Raw genomic sequence first — 19,023 nt, 5'->3', positions numbered from 1 at the left:
TCAATAGTTTGGGAATTACCTTCCATCAGCTCAGCTAAGAAAGGAATGGATTCTGGTAGCAAAACAATATAATTCTCCTTTAGTTTTTCAGCCAGTGCTAATACGGTAATCAAAGCAGCAAATCGAACCTGAAAGGGATAAAATGATAAAGAATGAAAAAAACAAGTATTGCTATATTTATTATCTTAAGATCTGCCTCACTTGAGACAAGTTCTAACTTTTTAAACTGTTGTTTCACATGAGTTTGTTTCACTTTACGTCCATTCAACTTTCATCTTAGAAAACCAGTTTATTTACCAATTTGGGATTTGTTAATACTATGGCAACCTTATAGATCAGTGTTTTTCCGACTGTGTTCCAGTATGACAGGGCTCTAATGTGAATGTCTTTTTATAACATTTTCCTTTAAAAAAACGAATTTAACTGCACTGGAGCTCACCGCTCGCCTGGCTGACAGAGATGATGCCGCCCTGGCGGTGTCCCAGGCCATCTCAGGCAGGACTCCCCACCCTCAGAATGCTGTGTGGTCACCACCATAGCTGTGAGGGGCCAAGGGACCAGCTCTGGTCACACACTATCTCAGCCCTGAATAAAAAACACACTGTGTCACAATGTCCTAGTTTTGGAACTTGGAAAAAAAAGTTGAGGTGCTTCCCACATGACTTGTCTATGACAAGGAATGCAAGTAGTTGCTGCGTAGTGTTAGCCATTCACTTTGAAACAACAGCTGTACTAGTGCTTTCTGGTTTGGATAATTTAAAGAATATTTGGATACAGTAAAGTGAGTTGTTTAAAGAACATTTGTAACTACCTATGTTCAATCAGTATTTTCTTGATATTGTACAATCAAAACATTAAAATAAAAATAAATTTAATGCTACAACTTTATAAGAACTTACAGTTTAAAATCTGGGGTTTCATTAAAATAGCCTCATTGTTCTCATTATTTCCTAATAAATAAATGTTATGAATTTCAACTAATAAATCTACTAATAAAATTCTGTTTTGGTCTGTTTTATCCACTGAGGTTCTAGTGTGATAATTAGTTGGAGAAATGGAGATTCATTGCTAGAACAGTTTGAAAACTTTGACACTCGGGTATGGAATTTTAACTTCCACTCATCCCCGCCCCCCATGTTAGTGGGTGTCAACCGCCACCACTTACCTTTCTTCCACAAAATCCTAAGCCTAATGTATACAATGGCGATGATACATTGCTCTAACTCAGAGGAACATTCTGTGGACAAACTGAAAGCATCTGTCTCTGGGAGCACAATGACGTTTAAATGGTGCTTAAAAAACACAAGGAAATACTGCAAGTCTTTTCAAGATTTACAAGTATTTAGAAAGTATTTCAGTACTTGTCTCTAACACGCCATGGGGGTGGGGGGAAGACAACTATTTTTAAATAGCCTAAAGTAAAAGCCAAACATTTTTCAGGTTCAAACTTCTGCCTAACACAGCCCAACCTCTAGTCCTAGAAGACAAGCAGTGATATTTGTCCCTGCTAGTTTACCACGGTCCTACGTCCATAACCACTTCAGGGTTGTTTAGGTTATATGGGACAGCACAGTAACAGGGCTTGTCAACCACAGCTCCTAACCTTGGGTGAGGAGTCCCTCGTCTTTAGCAGAATCTGGTAGTTCAGTGGTTTCCACAGAGAGTCGTCTGCCATGGCCACTGAGAACTGTGCAATGCATGGTATCAGGTGCTTCGTCACCCGTTCCTGGAACTTCTCTTCTCCTCCGAGCCTGTTTTCCAGCTATTGAAAGACAAGGACTTGAGCAACAGGTTTCATTTCTGTTTGAAAAAATACCCAATGTGTAAATAATATTTTACTATCCTTCATAATATTAGTGTGCTCAAAAACCAGGTATTATTCTAATACTCTCTCTAGAGCAAATTTACCACCTTCTGGGACTCAAATAGAAAATCACATCGCCCTGAGCTTCATCTCTTTTCCTCCAGCAGAACACCTTAGAGAGTTTTTTTCAGAGGGCAGCCAAACTCTGAAACCACCTCAATAAACCCAGTTTTAAAAAAATGTAACCATTAGACCTTGTATCACACCTTTCACTCAAAAAATTCAAAAGTAAAACTCAGTAAACACCACTACGAAGACAAGTTATATCCATGAAAAATGAGAAACTGGTTCTGAAATTAAAATTTTGTAAAAAAGGAAAAACAAAACTTGGAGAAAAAAAAAAAAGCCCAGCAACTGTCATTTTGGTAGATATGAAACCCATAAAAATTTAACCAATAGCTTCCTCATCTTTTAACAAAAGATGGTTCTTCTTGGTTACCTGATCCACCAGGGGCATCATCAAGGCTTCTGCTCTCTCTTTACTTAGAAAATGCTGAGTGTCAAAAAGGAAGATTTTATATAAACAGTTCAAAATAAACTGTAATAGCAAACAGCACTTTTCAGGGTCATTTTCAGAGTCAAAAAACGCTTCATCTGTAGATAGAGGAGAATGAAAACAAAAACAAAAAAACTGAATTTCACAATTTGATCTCCAGTGTTTAAATTCAAGTCACTATTAAATCAGGAGGGTTTTCTAAAATGACCTAGGTCATAATCAGGATGAAGACAGAACACAAATAAAAGGGATGGTCTCTCGGATAAGCGATTCCTCCTTTTAGAGTTAAGATTCTCAGTTGTTAAGATTGCTTAGTTTGGCAAAGTTACCAGTTGTCAAGTGGGTTGATTAATAGTATTAAAGAACAAACCAATCTTAACTTCAATGTTTTAAAGTTACTTCCAATAACTTATAACAATGCCCATTTTACTTTACCCTGCCTTCCAAGTGAGTCAATCACAGCATGTTTTCCCTATGCTAAAACAAACACGTCAATGCTTAAGGGCTGACTATAAAATTCACCCTCCTCATGCTTATTATACTAACTGTACTTTGTGCAAGGTACATAGAGCAAGGAGATCAACAGAACCGGAGTCAGCTACCAACCTGTTTTGGAGATGTTCACCTGGTTCAAGGTGTCAGCAAAAGGCTTCACTAAATGGCCAGCAAACAGAGTAAAAAGCCCTTTCAGTTTCTCAGCAATGCAATCTGCCACGTTGTAAAATGTCAACAGTCTGTCCTTTGGGGCATCCTCTGTTTTAGCCCAATCAAACAGCTAAAAAGATAATGTAGTATTAGTTTCTTCTACACATCCTGTAACACATATATGAGTCCATAGGAGATGTGGAGGAAGAAAGCGTACCTTGAAGAACAGAGGTCTGAATGTGACTTCAGAAAGTTTCACAACCATGGCTACTAGACAGTCAATGATGCAATTTTCCGTTTTTCCAATTTCTTCCAGATCATTCTGGGAATAGAAGAGCTGATTTATTACAGTACTGACATCTAGCTCTAATAATTTTGGCAAGTACAACAGGTTACACAGCTGGTTTTTCTCTGGCTCTTAAATAGGTATAGATAAGTTCAGGATTTGGGGGACTGGAAATAAGCTTACCTCGGAGTGCTGTGCTCGGAAGTCCAGGGCCTCCAAGAAAAATACAGTCAGCTGAGACTGATGGGAGGCGAGCTCTTCCTTCTTCATGACCCCAATGTGCTCTTGCAAGATGCTCATAAATGGACCCATGTGATTCTACCAACAACACAGTAAAGAGATGTGCCAATTTTCAATATTCCTAGAGTTCACTAATGCATTTATAAATGAATTAAACAACCACACTCCTCTTCAACTGAAAATTTAAAAGTTTCAGTACCATATCTCCCTTCTCCAAAGTCAAATACCCAATGTGGTCTAACCTTCCAGTTCTTCTCAATTTGCTTGTACGTTTTGTTGATGGCTGGCAGTAACACTCGAGGTGAGAGCGTGGTAGCCAGTGTCTTCTTAAGAGATGTGAGACGGACGTGAGCCTGTGAGGCAGAGCCCATTTCACTAGTGATTTTCTCCAAATGAATCACCTACAGGAACATCAAAACAGTGATGAAGGCCATAATGGGCACTCATTGAGAGCGTCTACACACCTAAGGAAAGTCAGAATGATGATGTGAGAAATCAATCCAAATGCTAGTGATTGGGAAAAGCTCAGTGCATTTCAGCTTCACATGGAATCCCTTTTAAAGCCAACCCCCGAATGTCTGTAGATAAAAATGGGCAGACGCTCCCTTCCCAGGTGGGAATCAGGGATGGGGGTAAATGGTGGGAGGTGGAAGGACACAGAGCATCCAGACTGATGATTTTCTTAGAGGACATGAATCCAGGGACCTTGAGAAGAATCAAGTTCTATTTAAAAAAATCTAGAAAGCTCCTCAGATGCAGAGGTCTTTTTCTGTAAGAAGCCCTGGCTCTAGAGTAGGTGAATTGGTGGAGTCACTTGCATCATGGCAGTTTCGGCTCTTCACCTCATAAATGGCAGATGATCATAAGACAGAACAGAACAAGGGGTCCTTCTCAGGCATCTTCAACTAGAAGTGCCACCTGCCCATTGTCTGTCTGCAAATAACCGATGGCCTGCAACCTAGGAATTCTGCTTTGAAAGACATCTGAGGATTAAGAAACCTTTCACAGTAGAAACAAATAGGGCACACCAGTTTCTAGAAGAAGTAATAAGAGGCAACCCAACCCCAAAGATATCTCAGGAGGAAAAAAAGCAATAAAATACATTCTGCAAAATCAAAAAAAGAGCAGAGTCTCATGACAAAGTGATACCATATCACTGTCATGATTAAGCAGATAGGGACGGTGGAAATGGAAGAGAAAAACGAACATATACAGTAAAAACAAGCAAATCTTTTCAGAAATAAACTTCCTGCCAAACAAAAACTAAAAACTTAATAAATAAAACTATTAAATTTATAATCTTTCCCTTCCTGCTGCCACCTCACATACATGTCGTGGTCACTGTGACCCACCTGCGACAGCACGCCTTCTAGGTAGGGGCTGATGAAGTGCGGGAGAGTCTCAACAACCTTCTGCAGGGCCGCCAAGGCGCTGAGCAAATAGACCTCGGCCGAGACCAGCTCGCTGGTGTTCTTCATTGTCGTCAGCAATGATGGCATCAGACTGCACACAAAGAATGAGAGTTCTAGAGTAACTTTAAGCAGAAGCAGAGAATGGAGAATGGAGTAGAAGTTGTGAAAAAATCCAAACACCTGTGCTCATTACATCTCTGCGTGTGTCACAGCCTACAAAGTACCGTCTACACATTGTACATGACTAAGAGCAAGAAATCTCCCAGTGCCAACAGTACTGACAGAACAGTCATTTAAAAAAATAACATCTTTCAATTTAACACCTGCTAAGTGTCAGGCACTGTGCAAAAAGCCTTACACACACTGCCCCACGGGACTCCCACGAGGTAGGTGCTGTGTCGGTTTTATAGATGGCAAAACTCTAACAGGCCGAGTAGCCTGCCCAAGGCCCCACAGCCAACAGACGCCAGAGCCAAGGAGAGAGCCAGCAGCATCCAACTTCCGAACGCGGGCAGCACGAGGCAGCTTCTGCCCAACTGGACGGGGCCCCTCGAAAGGAGCAGCACCTATTGCTTCCTAACAGCAGCTGGTCAGAGGGGAGTGAAAACTGGAGAATAATAAACATCATAAAGGTAAACGAGAATGTTTTGTTTTTCAGTTTGAAGAAAACATCAATTCTTTAACAAATCTAATTTTAGGTAACTTTTACTTAGAGGCAAAAAAAGTCACTAAGGTATCATCTGTCAATCTGTACAGAAAGCCGGTGTGACGGCTCCTGTGGCAGGCCCCAGCCAGCATACCTGGGAAGCTGGGGGATGGCCAGTGCTTCCAGCATGGAGGCCACCTCCGCTACACACAGCAGGGCACTTCCCAAGACATTCTTCTCCTCCTTCATTTCGGGAGCAATCAGCCTCACTGCAGCATTCAGCACTGGCACAAAAGGCTGCGGATTTTCTCTACCAAAGTTCTTGCACAAAAGCTTTAAGGTATACAACGCTGTCTGTCTGTTTATTGCTTGCTCTTCTACTGCCTTTTTTCTATGCTGCACAATGGCCAAAAGGACTGGAACCAGTTTTAGGAAATGGTAAACCTGAAGAGGACAGCCAAAATTCCCAAATAATTAAAGCTGCAGAAAAAAATGCTAGTCCCTATCTCCATTTTTATTGCTTGAAACTGCCTAATTGGAAATCAGACCAAGGTCCTAAGCCACATGATTATACACAAGCAATTGTTTCTCTATCTGCTTCATTTATTACTAAGTGAATGCATGTACCTGTGCCCAATTTTTGATTTATAGAAAGCACTCTACTAGTCTGGAGTAAAAGAGGACTAGAGTTATGCTAAAGCCAAGGCAACGTATGGTCTATATTAAGCAAGAATTCCCTTAGGCTGAAATTCCATTCTGAGAGCTCTTACAACATATATACACGCTCCCGTCAGAATTAATATCCCATTTTAAAATGCATACACACATCACAGCATTGCATTCAGATAATGATATACTTATTTAAACCCACTAGAGAAGCCTAAGGGAGTTCAATGCAACTCTTTGATAAAGCCTAGAACAGTAACTGGGGCTGCTACACAGTCTTCACTTACAATTTTCTTCTTCCAGGACGTATTCTGCTGTAGCTTGTTGTTCAAAAGATCCAAAGCTTTCCGGCGAACGGATGGCAGTGGGTTACCCAGCAGCCCTCTAATCACAGGAATGAACATTTCTGTGGGCAGCAAGGCATTGACCTATACGGCAGTTTTACATTTAACAACAACAACAAAAATAATAATAAAGGGAAGATCAATTCAGATTAACACAGACTTCTATTCATTGCATATCTTCTAGGGGTCAGGCATTTTGATACACATTTTCTCACTTAATTCTTACATTACCCTTTCAGGTAGGCATTACTAACCACATTTACTAAAAAAACAATAACAGCAACAACAACCTGATGCTAAGTGAATTGCTCAGTGCCACGGAGCTAAGTAATTTAGCTAGATTTTAAACAGAGATCCTAATGTCCAGGCCAGTGATATTTCTAATATACCACACACTCTACCTAATGGGTATTTTTCTTTTATTCCACATAAATAAAGTGGAACATTATAAAGTATTACATGACCGAACATTTAAGCACATTAAATATTAAGGCACATGATCTCCTAATTGGTACAGAAACAACTGTTTTCCAGACAAATTTATTTCTAGTCATCAAGAGATTCTTTTCCAAGAAAAATCTGAGCTGCATTAAGGGAAGCTATTGCTAAGTGTATTGTATAAAGTAGAACTTTGTTAAATAATTCCACAATGACATAAAAACAGCAACCAAACATAGCAGGTGGGGAGAAAGGAGAACCTACCTTATCTAGCATGTCATACGCTTTACTAAGGAGCGCTCGCCAAAACTTCACAGTTAGTTTGTCTACATTTTTCTCCATGGATTGTGCTACGGTGTTAATATAGCCAAGGACTGTTTCTAGCAACCTAAAACACAGGAGACGCATGTGAGAGTTTTGTGTACTATTTTTCCAGCTTTTTGATAAAAAGTTCGAAATTACTATCAAATAAAAATTTTAAAAAGAAAAGTAACATACCTCTGTTCAAGGCCTTTTAAAACCTGAGGACCACCACTTTCAACTACCTAATTTTTAAAGAAGGCGTCATTAGAACAATAGGGAAGCTGATAATAAAAAAATCATTTGAAGTGGGCTCGATGAAACTCATCTAAGACTACTGAACTCAAACTTCCAACAGTGTTTTCTGAGAGCACAATTTAATCAGGTTCAGATCATCCCCATCATACAATAACTCTATTTCCCTTAAATTAAATTATTCTGTTCATTTATTTTAGTTATATTCTATAGGTATTAGTAGTATCTTTAAAGTAGTACAAAGATTCAGGAAAATATGGCAATCAACACCCGTTTACCTACTAATTTTATGAAACACTCATCTTTCGTTAGCTCTTATGTAATAGCTCGCTTTTAATCTCAAGATGTTAAACATATGGATACAGCTGTCGTCCCCTTTGCACTGCTCCCTGATCCCAGTCTCTCACTACCTCAGGCCCCACAAACATGAATGTACATATCAGTCAGCAACACGCTTTTTGGATAACATTAGATTTTTGAGATCTACCTGTGATGACTTATGTTGTTCTGGTTCATTCATTTTTAACTGCACACAGTATTATTACTCTGTATATACCGCAACTTATTTATTCATTCACCTCTGTTGGCAGACATTTAACCTATGTAATCAAGGCTAAAAAAGAACGTTTTTATGTCTCAAGCATCTAGGCAAGTTTTCGTAGAGCGTATATACTGAGAAGAGTTACTAATCACAGGAGATGAGGATCTTCAACCTGACTGGAACCTGCCAACTGCTTTCTAAAATGGTTGTACTGACTCACGCTACCCATCCCTGGGTAAGAAACGACTGTCTCCCCACAGCCTTGCCACTTTGTGGTATTAACAGCTTTTCAATTTTTGCCAGTTTGATGGATATCATAGTGGCATCTCATTTAACATGCATTTTCCTCATTAGGGAGGTTGTTTGGTCAAGCATTAAATGGCCATTTGTGATCCTCTTTAGTGAATTCATATTCTTTGCCAATTGTTCTAATGGAAACTGATGCTTTCTGATTTATAGAGTAATAATCTACTCTTAGTCTGCGGCTTTCTTTGCATTTTGTTTATGGTGGCTTTTGCTGAACTGAAGTTTTTAGGAAATTCTCCTCCATCCTCTGGTCACAATGATTTTCCCCTTGATTTTCTCCTCAAAGTTCTAAGTATTCCTTTTCAGACCAAAGGTTTTAACCTACCTAAAATTGCCTCTTGTTTACAGTGTGAGATCAGTCTTTTTTCCACACATGGAACACAAATTGTGCTAGCTCTAGTTCTTGGACAAGCCTTTTTCCCCACTGCTTTGTAATGTCACCTGCCACACGACGCATTTCTTACACGCACACGGGTGTGTGTCAGGGCTTATGTTCAGTCACATTGATCCATGTGATCACTCTGCACCACCACTGTCCTTGGATAGCCTGTTTGATACAGAGCAGCGTCTACAGTCATCCCCATCAAGCAAGCTTGCTAAACTAATTATTAGTTCTATGAGCTTCTTGATTCTCTTTTTTCTGATTCTTACACTTCCTTTTTTTTGCAGGGAGAGATTTGCCCTGAGCTAACATCTGTTGCCAATCTTCCTCGTTTTTTATTTTTTCTCTCCAAAGCCCCAGGATATGGTTGCATAGCATAGTTGTAAGTCCTTCTAGTTCTTCTGTGAGCCACCACCACAGCGCTGCAACTGACAGACGAGTGGTGTGGTTCTGCGACCAGGAAACGAACCCAGGCCACTGAAGTGGTGAGAGCACCAAACTTTAACCAGTAGGCCACCAGGGCTCTCACACTTCATTTCTTTTGCTCAATTGAAACAAGGGCCTCCTTGTTCCAGACTTTAACAGGCACACTGCTAATGTCTCATTGTGAAGTGTGATGTAAACTACAGATTTCTGACAGATATTTTATCAGGCCAAGGAAGTTTCCATCCATCTTGCATTGCTAAGAAGATTTTTTTCCTTAAATCATGAATAAATATGGAATTCATTGAATCATTTTCCTATAAATATTTCAATCATCATACGGTTTCCCCTCTTGATCTTTTCATGCATAATAAGAGATACATAACAGATATTCTAATGTTCAGCCAATATTATATTCCTGGTCAGGATCGTGGCCCTTCTTTCTCAATGCTTCTGTATTTCTTCATTTTGTTTCTGTATTTCCTCCTTTCTCTTTCATTGTTTAAAGTTAAAACACAAACTGAAAGGTGCACAAATCATAGGTGTAGAGCTCACTATATTCAGGTCAAAAAAATAGCATATTGGGGCTGGCCTGGTGGCAGAGTGGTTAAGTCTGCACATTCTGCTGCGGCGGCCCTGGGTTTGCCAGTTCAGATCCCGGGCGTGGACCTACGCACTGCTTGTCAAGCCATGCTGTGGCAGGCATCCCACATATAAAAGTAGACGAAGATGGGCATGGATGTTAGCTCAGGGCCAGTCTTCCTCAGCAAAAAGAGGAGGATTTGCAGCAGATGTTAGCTCAGGGCTAATCTTCCTCAAAAAAAAAACAACAAAAAAGCGTATTATTAGTACCTCAGAATCCCTCCTCTACTTGACCTCCATTACTACTCTTTTCCTCCTTCTCAAAGATAAATACTATCCTTACTTATAAAACCACAGATTTATTTTGCCTATTTCTGAACTTTATACAACTGGAATCACGGATGCACCCTTTTGTGTCTGCCATCGTTCCTCCTATAATGTTTATGAGAATCATCAGACGGCTGTGTCTCACCAAGGTTCACCCGTGTCCATTTATGACAACAGACACTTCATCCACTCCAGTACTGACAGACACTTGGGTTGCTGCCACTTCTGGGCTACCATGAATCATGCTATTACTAACATTCTTGAAGATGTCTTTTGGTGCACATGTTCATACATTTCTGTTGGGTATATACCATTTGAAAATGGAATTACCAAGTCATAGGGTTTATATATGTACAAACTTAGTAGATCCCGCCAAACGGTTTTTCATGGTGAATTGTACTATTCTTTTTCTACTATCTTTAAAGGCATGTCTCATGTTTTGATAAGATTATTTACCACGCTATTTTTACTAGTTTAAAACACAGTTCCTTTAGAAAAAGCAAAACCGTTTTATCATAAACACATTTAAAGAACACATCACCTTTCTGATAAAATTATTGGAAGCCAGGAGCTGAGACATGAAGGACACTGACAGAAATTTGAAATGCCGCAGTTGCTTGCTAGTGTGAGCGTCTACATTAAAAACCCGTAGCATCTGTTCCTGTGATTCACTCTTATTGGACACCGTTTTGGGAATGGTTTCTGAAAAAGAGCAATACAACAAGTGACTGCACTCAGCTTCACTTGACTCTTTAGTGTAGATACAGATATAAGGAGAATGGTAAATGGGATACAATTCTGAGAGAGAAATTTGTTCATCTATTATACCCAGTTTTTCCTCTTCTAAATTAGTGAAAGATGTGAGTGTACTTATCAACAAAGTACCCAACGGCCCTGAGAAGACAGTGTATGACAAAAACAAACAAAAGCAGGGCAACTGAGATAAGCAAATGGAAGACAAAAATACTACAAGAGGAGTCTTTAAATGTTGGCTCCATACCCAACTTCTGAAGCCTCAGAGGCATTTACTTGGTGGCCCACAATAGACTGAAGCGGGGTCAATTCTAGCCTTCAATGTTTAATTCTAAAAGTTTGAAAATGTATATCCTAAAACTTTGTAGAATCTTGTATTCAAGTGTGTCTACCATGAAAGGGGTAAGGGGTGCAGTGTTGGGAGGCTATGGTGGGCCACTTAAAAATTACTGTCCAAGAGTGACTCAAAACGAAGACTTCTTCCTGAAGCATGTCACCATGTACATCTCCCCAGGCACCTTCCAGTCTGTCCCTGCCTAACCTGAGCCGACTGCAGGATGAGTCAGATGACTGCCTGGCCAAGCAGGGAAGACGGGGCAAACGGTCAGCCACCCAGATAACAGTCCCCGCGGAGTCCTCAGAACCTCCTTTCTAATGCACCTTCCTGTTCTGCTTCGAAGGGCAGAGAACTAAGAACGCTCAACACATCTACCCTTTCTTAAGGTAATCACATTGGTGCCGCAATTAGTGGAATTTTCAAGACCATATATATATGGTAAAATTTGAATATTTAGTTACCACTGCTGTGGTATCTATTTTTTTCCTTCTTGTAAACGTCTTCACAGATACTTTAATGGGAAACTAAGAGATAGCTAATAAGGTCCTGCTAACTGTCATTGTACCATAATTCATTCTTGACACTTGTAACACTCCACAGCCAACACATCAGCGTAAAGGTACAGAGGGATAAAAGCCAGTGTGTGAGGAAAGACAAGGAGAAACCCGACTTACTATTTTCCATAAAGATTTGAGAACATATACAACCACATACTCAAATTAAACATTATTAACTTCCTTAAAATCCTTCCAAAGATGTACTATGGGTTCTAAGGACAACCTGCATTGTCTTCTGCTTCTCCCGAGCCTTCAGATTAAACAATGATTCACACCTGACTCCTGCTTACCTTCTTTTTCCTCAGGCAGCTTTATTAAGTACTGGAGGATAGTCATCAAGCTTTGTATCTGGTGCTGGACACTAAATTCACAACAGACTGAAATCCAAAATTCAGTGTCTGCCTCTAAAATAGCATCCTGTTCAGAGAAGAGAAATAGGTAACAAAACTGTACCTATTAAATTTATGTTTTAATAAGTACAAGTAAGGGAAATGTTTTAAAAATATTTCTTAGCACACAAAGTCACTATATATTGTTCCTTACAGTCACATGCATCACCAGAGGAATGAGGTACTGAGCTCCTTACAGGAAGAAGCCAATTTATGAGAATTATAAGGGCCTAATTCCAGGATAATTTGCATTATTATTTCTGGCAGAACTGAACGTACGACTTTATTCAGAGTAGGTCTAGATCCAGTCCTAGAGCCCATGTCTAAGAAGTCATTTAAAAACAGCCCTGGACCTGTAAGTTTTACCCTCATCTATGCGAACAGGGCTCTTCAAAACAGTCACCTGTGTTGTGATTTCAATGATACTGACAATCTTCCCTTTCCCCACGAAAGGCCCTTAGAACCACTTTCAAGAGACAGTTTCATTACTTTACAGCAGTACGCTGTTGGGCTTAAAAGAACCACGCAGCATGGCACTGGTATCAGACCTGTTTCTTAGAAAAGTCAAATCACCCTCAGGAGATATTTTGTTGCTACTGAGGATATTCAGATGGCCACAGGCTCTGAGAGCAGTTTTAAAGAATGCCAAAAACATCTTTAAAAGTAGTTCTGAGCAAGCACTGTTAAGTAATGCACAGTAAGCATTCACCAGCACCATGTTTAAACTGGAAAATGTCACAAAATCTGTGTGAGACATCACCGTTTTCCTTATCATCCCACCCTATATTCTCACCTTTTCTCCATAGGCAGCCACCAGCACTGTTTTAGTGACATACTGTTCAAAAAGCAAGACGAGGAGAACCCAGAGGAATCTTTCTGCACCTAGTGTATCAACTAGCTGAACAAGGATGGGCAGGCGCCTGTGCTCTGGAACGTGTGGCAGTGCATCCACAAACACATTAATGATTTTGACCACGATTTCTTCCACATTTCTTGTGACTTCTACAGAGTCTCCACCATCAGACTACAGAAGAGCAAGCAGGGAGAGTGAGTAGGAGCAACAACCTTCACCAAACAAGCTTTAAGTGGAAACGAAAAGGCCTTCACGTGTGCCCAAAAAACTTATCAAAATAACTTTAATAATCAAAGACCAGTCAGGAAATACGCAATGAGTAGAGCTATTTCCCAGGCACTACTTGGCCCTGAGGGGAATACAAGGCATAGGATGTGAGCTCTGCCTCAAAGGTGATTTATCATCCATATGAAACAAGAAACACACCTGAAAAGACAACAGGAGGCACTACATGGCAGATCCCAATATGTGCCGTCTGGGAAGCTGCAAAAATCAAGCAGGATTCTGTGCCTTGAGAAGAATGGGTACAATCTAGAGAAGCAGAGCACAGAAAGGCCAACAACTCCCTATTGCTTCCACAATAAATTCAAACCATTTTACGCTGGTATTGGTGCTCCAAACATGCTTGTTGAGTGGAAGAACGAATAAATACTTGAGTGTACCACTAAACAATGCCTTCCACTCCTTCTACTTGTCTCAACTCTTGGCTCTTCACCAAACTGATCTAGATGACATTCTTCACACACACTGTGCACATTCCTAGACTAGGCCTTTTCACATGCTATTGATGGCTCTGCCATCTCACTGAGCATATCCTAGCCTTCTTTCACACCAGTTCAAATTTTACTTCTTATGTAACTCTGTGGTCTCCTTGGCCCATATGGACTTTCGCCTATTCTGAACTCTTCAGCATATTTATCTATTCTTTTGGCATATGTCATATTAATGCATATAATTATTTTTTTATATATACGTGTCCTGTACCGGCTAATTTGTTAGACACAGAGAACACCAATCTAATAGCAAGATTCAAAGGAGAAGGGGCCGAGTATGGGTAAACAGAAAACTCAAGAAGACGACCAAGCTCTTTCATCTTCAAGGCTGCTTTTTAGTTTCAATTGTTGATTCCTATGGCAAAGACTACGTCTCACTCATCTCTTTGACTACTTAGCGCTTAGAAAATGCTTAAAAAATGTTTGTTGAAGTGCATATTAACAAATTTGCCACCATCGCTCCAGAATGTCCTGTCTTCATCGACCTGCATAAGGGTATTATCGAACTCATGCAACGTCCTGAAATACACAGTCAATGTAAATCCATTTGTGAGAGTAATGTTAAGGCGCTTTTACAGTTACACCCTTGCAGCACAGCAGAACCAGCTATGCATGTTTACTCATATTTTTGGAAAAGACATTATTTCCAAGATTACTTCTCAGCTTCACCATTCTAAAATTTAACAGGCATGAATACTTGACATTTCAGAAAGGCTTTTAATGTCATTGATTTACTACTACTTGAATTTCATACTACATAAAATTTTTCAACTTAAAAATAATAGTAATGTCAGTATAAAGACAGCTTACCTGAATAAGTGCTGGAATAACCATTTTCACTGTCTTGTTAATAACTTGAAAACTGTAAGTATCATCTAAACGCATGACATTGGCTCCCATAAATGTAAAAATAGACATAATGTTGTGTAGAACTTTATCCTGAAAGAATACACATCTTTCAACATCTTCTATTTTAAACACATCAAATATCAATGACTCATTATAACTCAACAACAATAAGAGAAATAATTTAAAAATGGGCAAAGGAGGGGCTGGTCCCAGGGCCTAGTGGTTAAGTTTGGTGTGCTTTGCTTCAGTGGCTCGGGTTCACAGGTGAGGATCCTGGGCATGGACCTACACCACTCGTCAGCCAAACTGTGGGGGCAACCTATATATGAAGTGGAGGAGTGGAGGAAGACTGCACAGATGTTAGCTCAGGGTTAATCTTCCTCAGCAAACAAAAAATGGCCACAGGATTTGCAAAGACATTTCTCCAAAGATAAACAAACGGTCAATAAGCACATGAAAAGATGCTCAGCATCACTAGTAATTGGGAAATGCAAAATCCAAATCACAAGATACCACTTCACACCCACTAGGATGACTATAATAAAAAAGACAGACAGTAATAAGCCTCAGGGAGGATGTGGAGAAATTAGAACCCTCATTTACTGCTGGTGTACAGTGTAACTGATTTGGAAAGTATTCTGGCAGTTTCTCAGAAAGTTAAAAATAAAGTTAGCATCTAAGCCAGCAATCCACTCCTAGGTATACTCCAAAGAGACCTGTAAACATGTTTACACAAAACCTTGCATACAAATGTCCATAACAGTATAATTTTATCATAACAGCCAAAAAGTAGAAATAACTTAAATGCCCATCAACCGGTAAAAAGATATACAAAATGTGGCATATAAATACAATGGAATACTATTCAGCCATAAAAAGAAATACTGAGTCAAGCGTCAACACAGATGAACCTTGAAAACATTATGCTAAGTGAAAAAAGTCAGACACAAAAGACCACATATCATATGATTCCATTTATAAGACATTTCCAGAATAAGTAATTCCATCAAGACAGAAAGTAGATTAGTGGTTGCCAGGGGCAGGGCTGGTGGCGGCAGAGGGAATTGGGAGTGAATGCTAATGGGTATAGGTTTTTTTTTGCGGTGATGAAAATGTTCTGGAAGTAGATAAATGGTAATGGTTACACAACTTTGTCAATATACTAAAACCACTGAGTCCATACTACAAATGGGTTAATTTTATGGCAAACTATATTTCAATAAAAACAAAGGAAAAAATATCAATGATTAACTGTGTCTGGATCATCAACCCCTTTGAGAGCCACTGACTATTCCAAGGAAAAAAAAATTCTATACACATAAATCTTGCACATGATTTTAGTAGATTAAAAGACCCCCTAAAGCTCATGGAGAAACCACAGATTAAGAACCTGTGGCCTGCATCCCCAATATAAAAATAGCTTCAATCTCTTCAAAAATCTTTAAATGATGTAGTTCTATTAGGGACAATGGATTTGCAGAGATTTCTTTAACTGAGGTAGTTTGTAATCAAATTAATTTCCTTAAGTCACAGGTTGAAAGCTGTCTGAGGGTTATCTGAGGATTCATGGGACAGTAATTTTTTCCAAATAGCACTAATACTACCACTTATTAGAAAGTAACATTGTGTCAGGCACTGTGCTAAATGCTAACCGTCAATTATCCAATCCTATCCTCACAATAATCCTATGAAGAAGGTTACTTTATTCTCTATTTTACAAAAAGGGAAACCGAAGCTCAGCAAGATCAACCAGCTCACACTGTCTCAGCTATTCAAGAGGCAGGGCTGTAAGATCCCAAACTGAGTTCAAACCAGCAAGCATCTACGCATTTTCATGGAAGAAATTATCTGAAGTATCTGCTAGAACCTTAAATCATTAACACTTACAGGAAATATCCCAGCAACAGTACCCAAAAGTAAAAGGGCATGGTGATGGGTCTGAGGCATCTCTGAAACGCGGATGCACTGAACTATCAATTCCACATTGAACTTCTCCTCATCAAGAACATCTACAGTGGTGAGAAATAAAAAATCTCTTAAGTGGGAGGTACATTCACACTCAAAGTAAATAATTTTTCCACCTTTTCCTTCCAATGAAGTACATACCTTTTGGTATTTTGCCACCATCTGGAGAGAGTTTTTGGCAGATGTTGAGCAAACAACTAAGAATTAATTGTTTGGTGTATTCCATGTTTCCCTGCTCCGGTAGCAAAGGTTCTAAACACCTTTGGGACCCCCAGAAGAGAAATGATGGAAAATGAAACAGTTGTACAGTTTCAGGGATACATTAATGACCATTGTTCAGAACACATATTAAATAAGGAATAAACTAAAATAACATTAAACATAAAGTCCAGAAACCAAGACGTAAGATTTCTCTCACTTTTTCTCATACAGGCAGCTGCTTATGTCAAATTGCCTCTCTTCTCTATTGTACTTTCCATCAACCTATTTGGAATCTTCTCAGAGGACAAGCCTGAGAATTACTTTGCTTTCCAGATGAAAGCACAAATCCACAATTCAATGTCATACACTATAGCTATCTAATAATATATACCTACAAAATACAGTGGGTGTCACACTGCACCTTCAAATACCAGTAATGATGCCCCAGGGACACAGTATTGAAAGTTAGGAAAGGAAGGAGGCTGTAAGGTGAGTCATCATTTATACACGATACAGGATGAAGCTCAGGTTTGGCACTGGCAATGGGTACCTGAAACCATTCCTTAAATCTTCAACTATAGTACTCAATTTGCTTTATTTTACAGACTAGTTAAGCAAGAAGAGAATATCTTGAAAACACAATGTTAAATAAAATAAGATGGGTAAGAAGTAGAATCCTATTCTCTCACAGATGAAGGGCAAGTGTCATTACCTTGATAGCAGGTTAAAAAGAGTCGGTATCAATATCTGAGGATTTTTGAGTTTCTTTTTGTGCTGCAGTAATTCTAGGATGAGGGTTACTCTTTGCCAGTAAGAATCTCCAACTTCCTGAACAGATTCTAGATCTTGTGATTTTCTGGGAAACAGATAAGACAAAAAGTTGGAAAAGCAAACACAATGCCAAGCAACAATTATCGTACCTGATTATACCAAAATGATGGGTATCAAAAAATCACAACAGTTTCAAAACATTCAAAGCCTCAGGAACAACAGCACATTCTCACTGCATTCATAGCTCTTACTTCTGCTGCATTTTTTGCCTTCTTGTTTGCTGAATTGTGCCTAAGGACTTAGTCTTATCCGGTGGCTCCAGTTCTATTCTGACTTGTTCGGCATTAACAGAAATCTGAAATATGAAGGAAGAATGGTTGATGATAGAATTCCATGGGATAAACTTAGAGCAGTAAACATTAAGAAAGACAATGAAAACGTTTATGTCCACTTTTATGTCTCTCGACAACTCTAGGGCCCAGCCCAATCCCAAAGGCAAACACCACTGACAATTTCTTATGTATTCTTTTGGAAATTTTCCATATACTAATAGCTCTATAAAGATCAAAAAAAGAACGCAAACAGGAGCATATTAAAAATTGCTCTGTACCTTAATTTGTTCCACCTAATGTATCTTAGAAACCTAAATAAATATGTTAAAATTCTAAGAACTGCTGAGTCTGGATACTAGGACTTCACCATACTACTATTTATTTTGTGAATGTGTTTTCTCCTAAAAAACACAACAAAACAAAACAGAGAATAACCAGGTGGTTATTCTGATGTAGAGCTAGGTTTTAATACACATATAAAGCCCTGAGCAGATTCTCAATCCCATTAAATGTCATTAAACAACTATCTAAATTAAGTAATCTGTTACCAAGGTGAACACCAAGCCATCACTCATTCCTATTCCTTGCATAAAACTGGTAGATCCTACGTAATACAAGTAAGATCCAAACTAACACACACCCTACCTGATTAAAACTATAATACTTCATACAATAAAAATAATGGTGAAGACTTCTAATTCTGATTTTCTACTTCTCTATGACCACCTTTTCCACGATTCTTGATAATGGTAACAGCCGACTGTCTAAAAGCAGTGTCAAATGGAGGATACTTAAACATGGGGTTACTCGGAAGAGAACAGACATTAATAAACAAATTACAGAAAGTTTGCAACTTACCCCTTTAAAAACACTGCTAATAGTCTGAGCACAACGTGAATTTTTACAGTTCACCAATAAATCAAACAACATACGCAAAAGCATCTGCTGAACTTGTTCATCTGATATAGATGCAAAAAATGGCTTTGTAATCTAGAGGTAGAAAAAAGGCAATTGAGCTCAATGAACAAACTTGAATTCCACAAAATGACCTTTATATCCTTCTCTCTTACAATGTAAAATTGTTCCCAAT

At 39.1% G+C, this 19,023-nt stretch overlaps 1 protein-coding gene across 1 annotated transcript in view; it reads right to left on the bottom strand.

Annotated features, from left to right (window-relative positions):
* The window catches only part of HEATR1 (HEAT repeat containing 1), a 54,335-nt gene that overhangs the window by 1,263 nt on the left and 34,049 nt on the right, over nucleotides 1-19,023 (bottom strand). The window contains exons 24-44 of the mRNA XM_014846525.3: nucleotides 18,792-18,923; nucleotides 17,853-17,956; nucleotides 17,543-17,686; nucleotides 16,771-16,889; nucleotides 16,552-16,673; nucleotides 14,626-14,754; nucleotides 12,983-13,213; nucleotides 12,091-12,217; nucleotides 10,695-10,855; nucleotides 7,536-7,582; nucleotides 7,302-7,425; nucleotides 6,543-6,683; nucleotides 5,744-6,033; nucleotides 4,884-5,034; nucleotides 3,774-3,932; nucleotides 3,475-3,609; nucleotides 3,223-3,327; nucleotides 2,967-3,135; nucleotides 2,304-2,458; nucleotides 1,604-1,762; nucleotides 20-128 (exon numbers count right to left, since the gene is read on the bottom strand). Coding sequence (XP_014702011.3) covers nucleotides 20-128; nucleotides 1,604-1,762; nucleotides 2,304-2,458; nucleotides 2,967-3,135; nucleotides 3,223-3,327; nucleotides 3,475-3,609; nucleotides 3,774-3,932; nucleotides 4,884-5,034; nucleotides 5,744-6,033; nucleotides 6,543-6,683; nucleotides 7,302-7,425; nucleotides 7,536-7,582; nucleotides 10,695-10,855; nucleotides 12,091-12,217; nucleotides 12,983-13,213; nucleotides 14,626-14,754; nucleotides 16,552-16,673; nucleotides 16,771-16,889; nucleotides 17,543-17,686; nucleotides 17,853-17,956; nucleotides 18,792-18,923 — 3,013 coding nt within the window. The remainder of the gene's footprint in view (nucleotides 1-19; nucleotides 129-1,603; nucleotides 1,763-2,303; nucleotides 2,459-2,966; nucleotides 3,136-3,222; nucleotides 3,328-3,474; nucleotides 3,610-3,773; nucleotides 3,933-4,883; nucleotides 5,035-5,743; nucleotides 6,034-6,542; nucleotides 6,684-7,301; nucleotides 7,426-7,535; nucleotides 7,583-10,694; nucleotides 10,856-12,090; nucleotides 12,218-12,982; nucleotides 13,214-14,625; nucleotides 14,755-16,551; nucleotides 16,674-16,770; nucleotides 16,890-17,542; nucleotides 17,687-17,852; nucleotides 17,957-18,791; nucleotides 18,924-19,023) is intronic.

This window comes from Equus asinus, chromosome 2 (assembly GCF_041296235.1).
Source record: "Equus asinus isolate D_3611 breed Donkey chromosome 2, EquAss-T2T_v2, whole genome shotgun sequence".
Taxonomy (NCBI): Eukaryota; Metazoa; Chordata; class Mammalia; order Perissodactyla; family Equidae; genus Equus; species Equus asinus.
The sequence above is the reverse complement of the archived record's forward strand: the minus strand, read 5'-3'. Positions and strand labels throughout refer to the sequence as shown.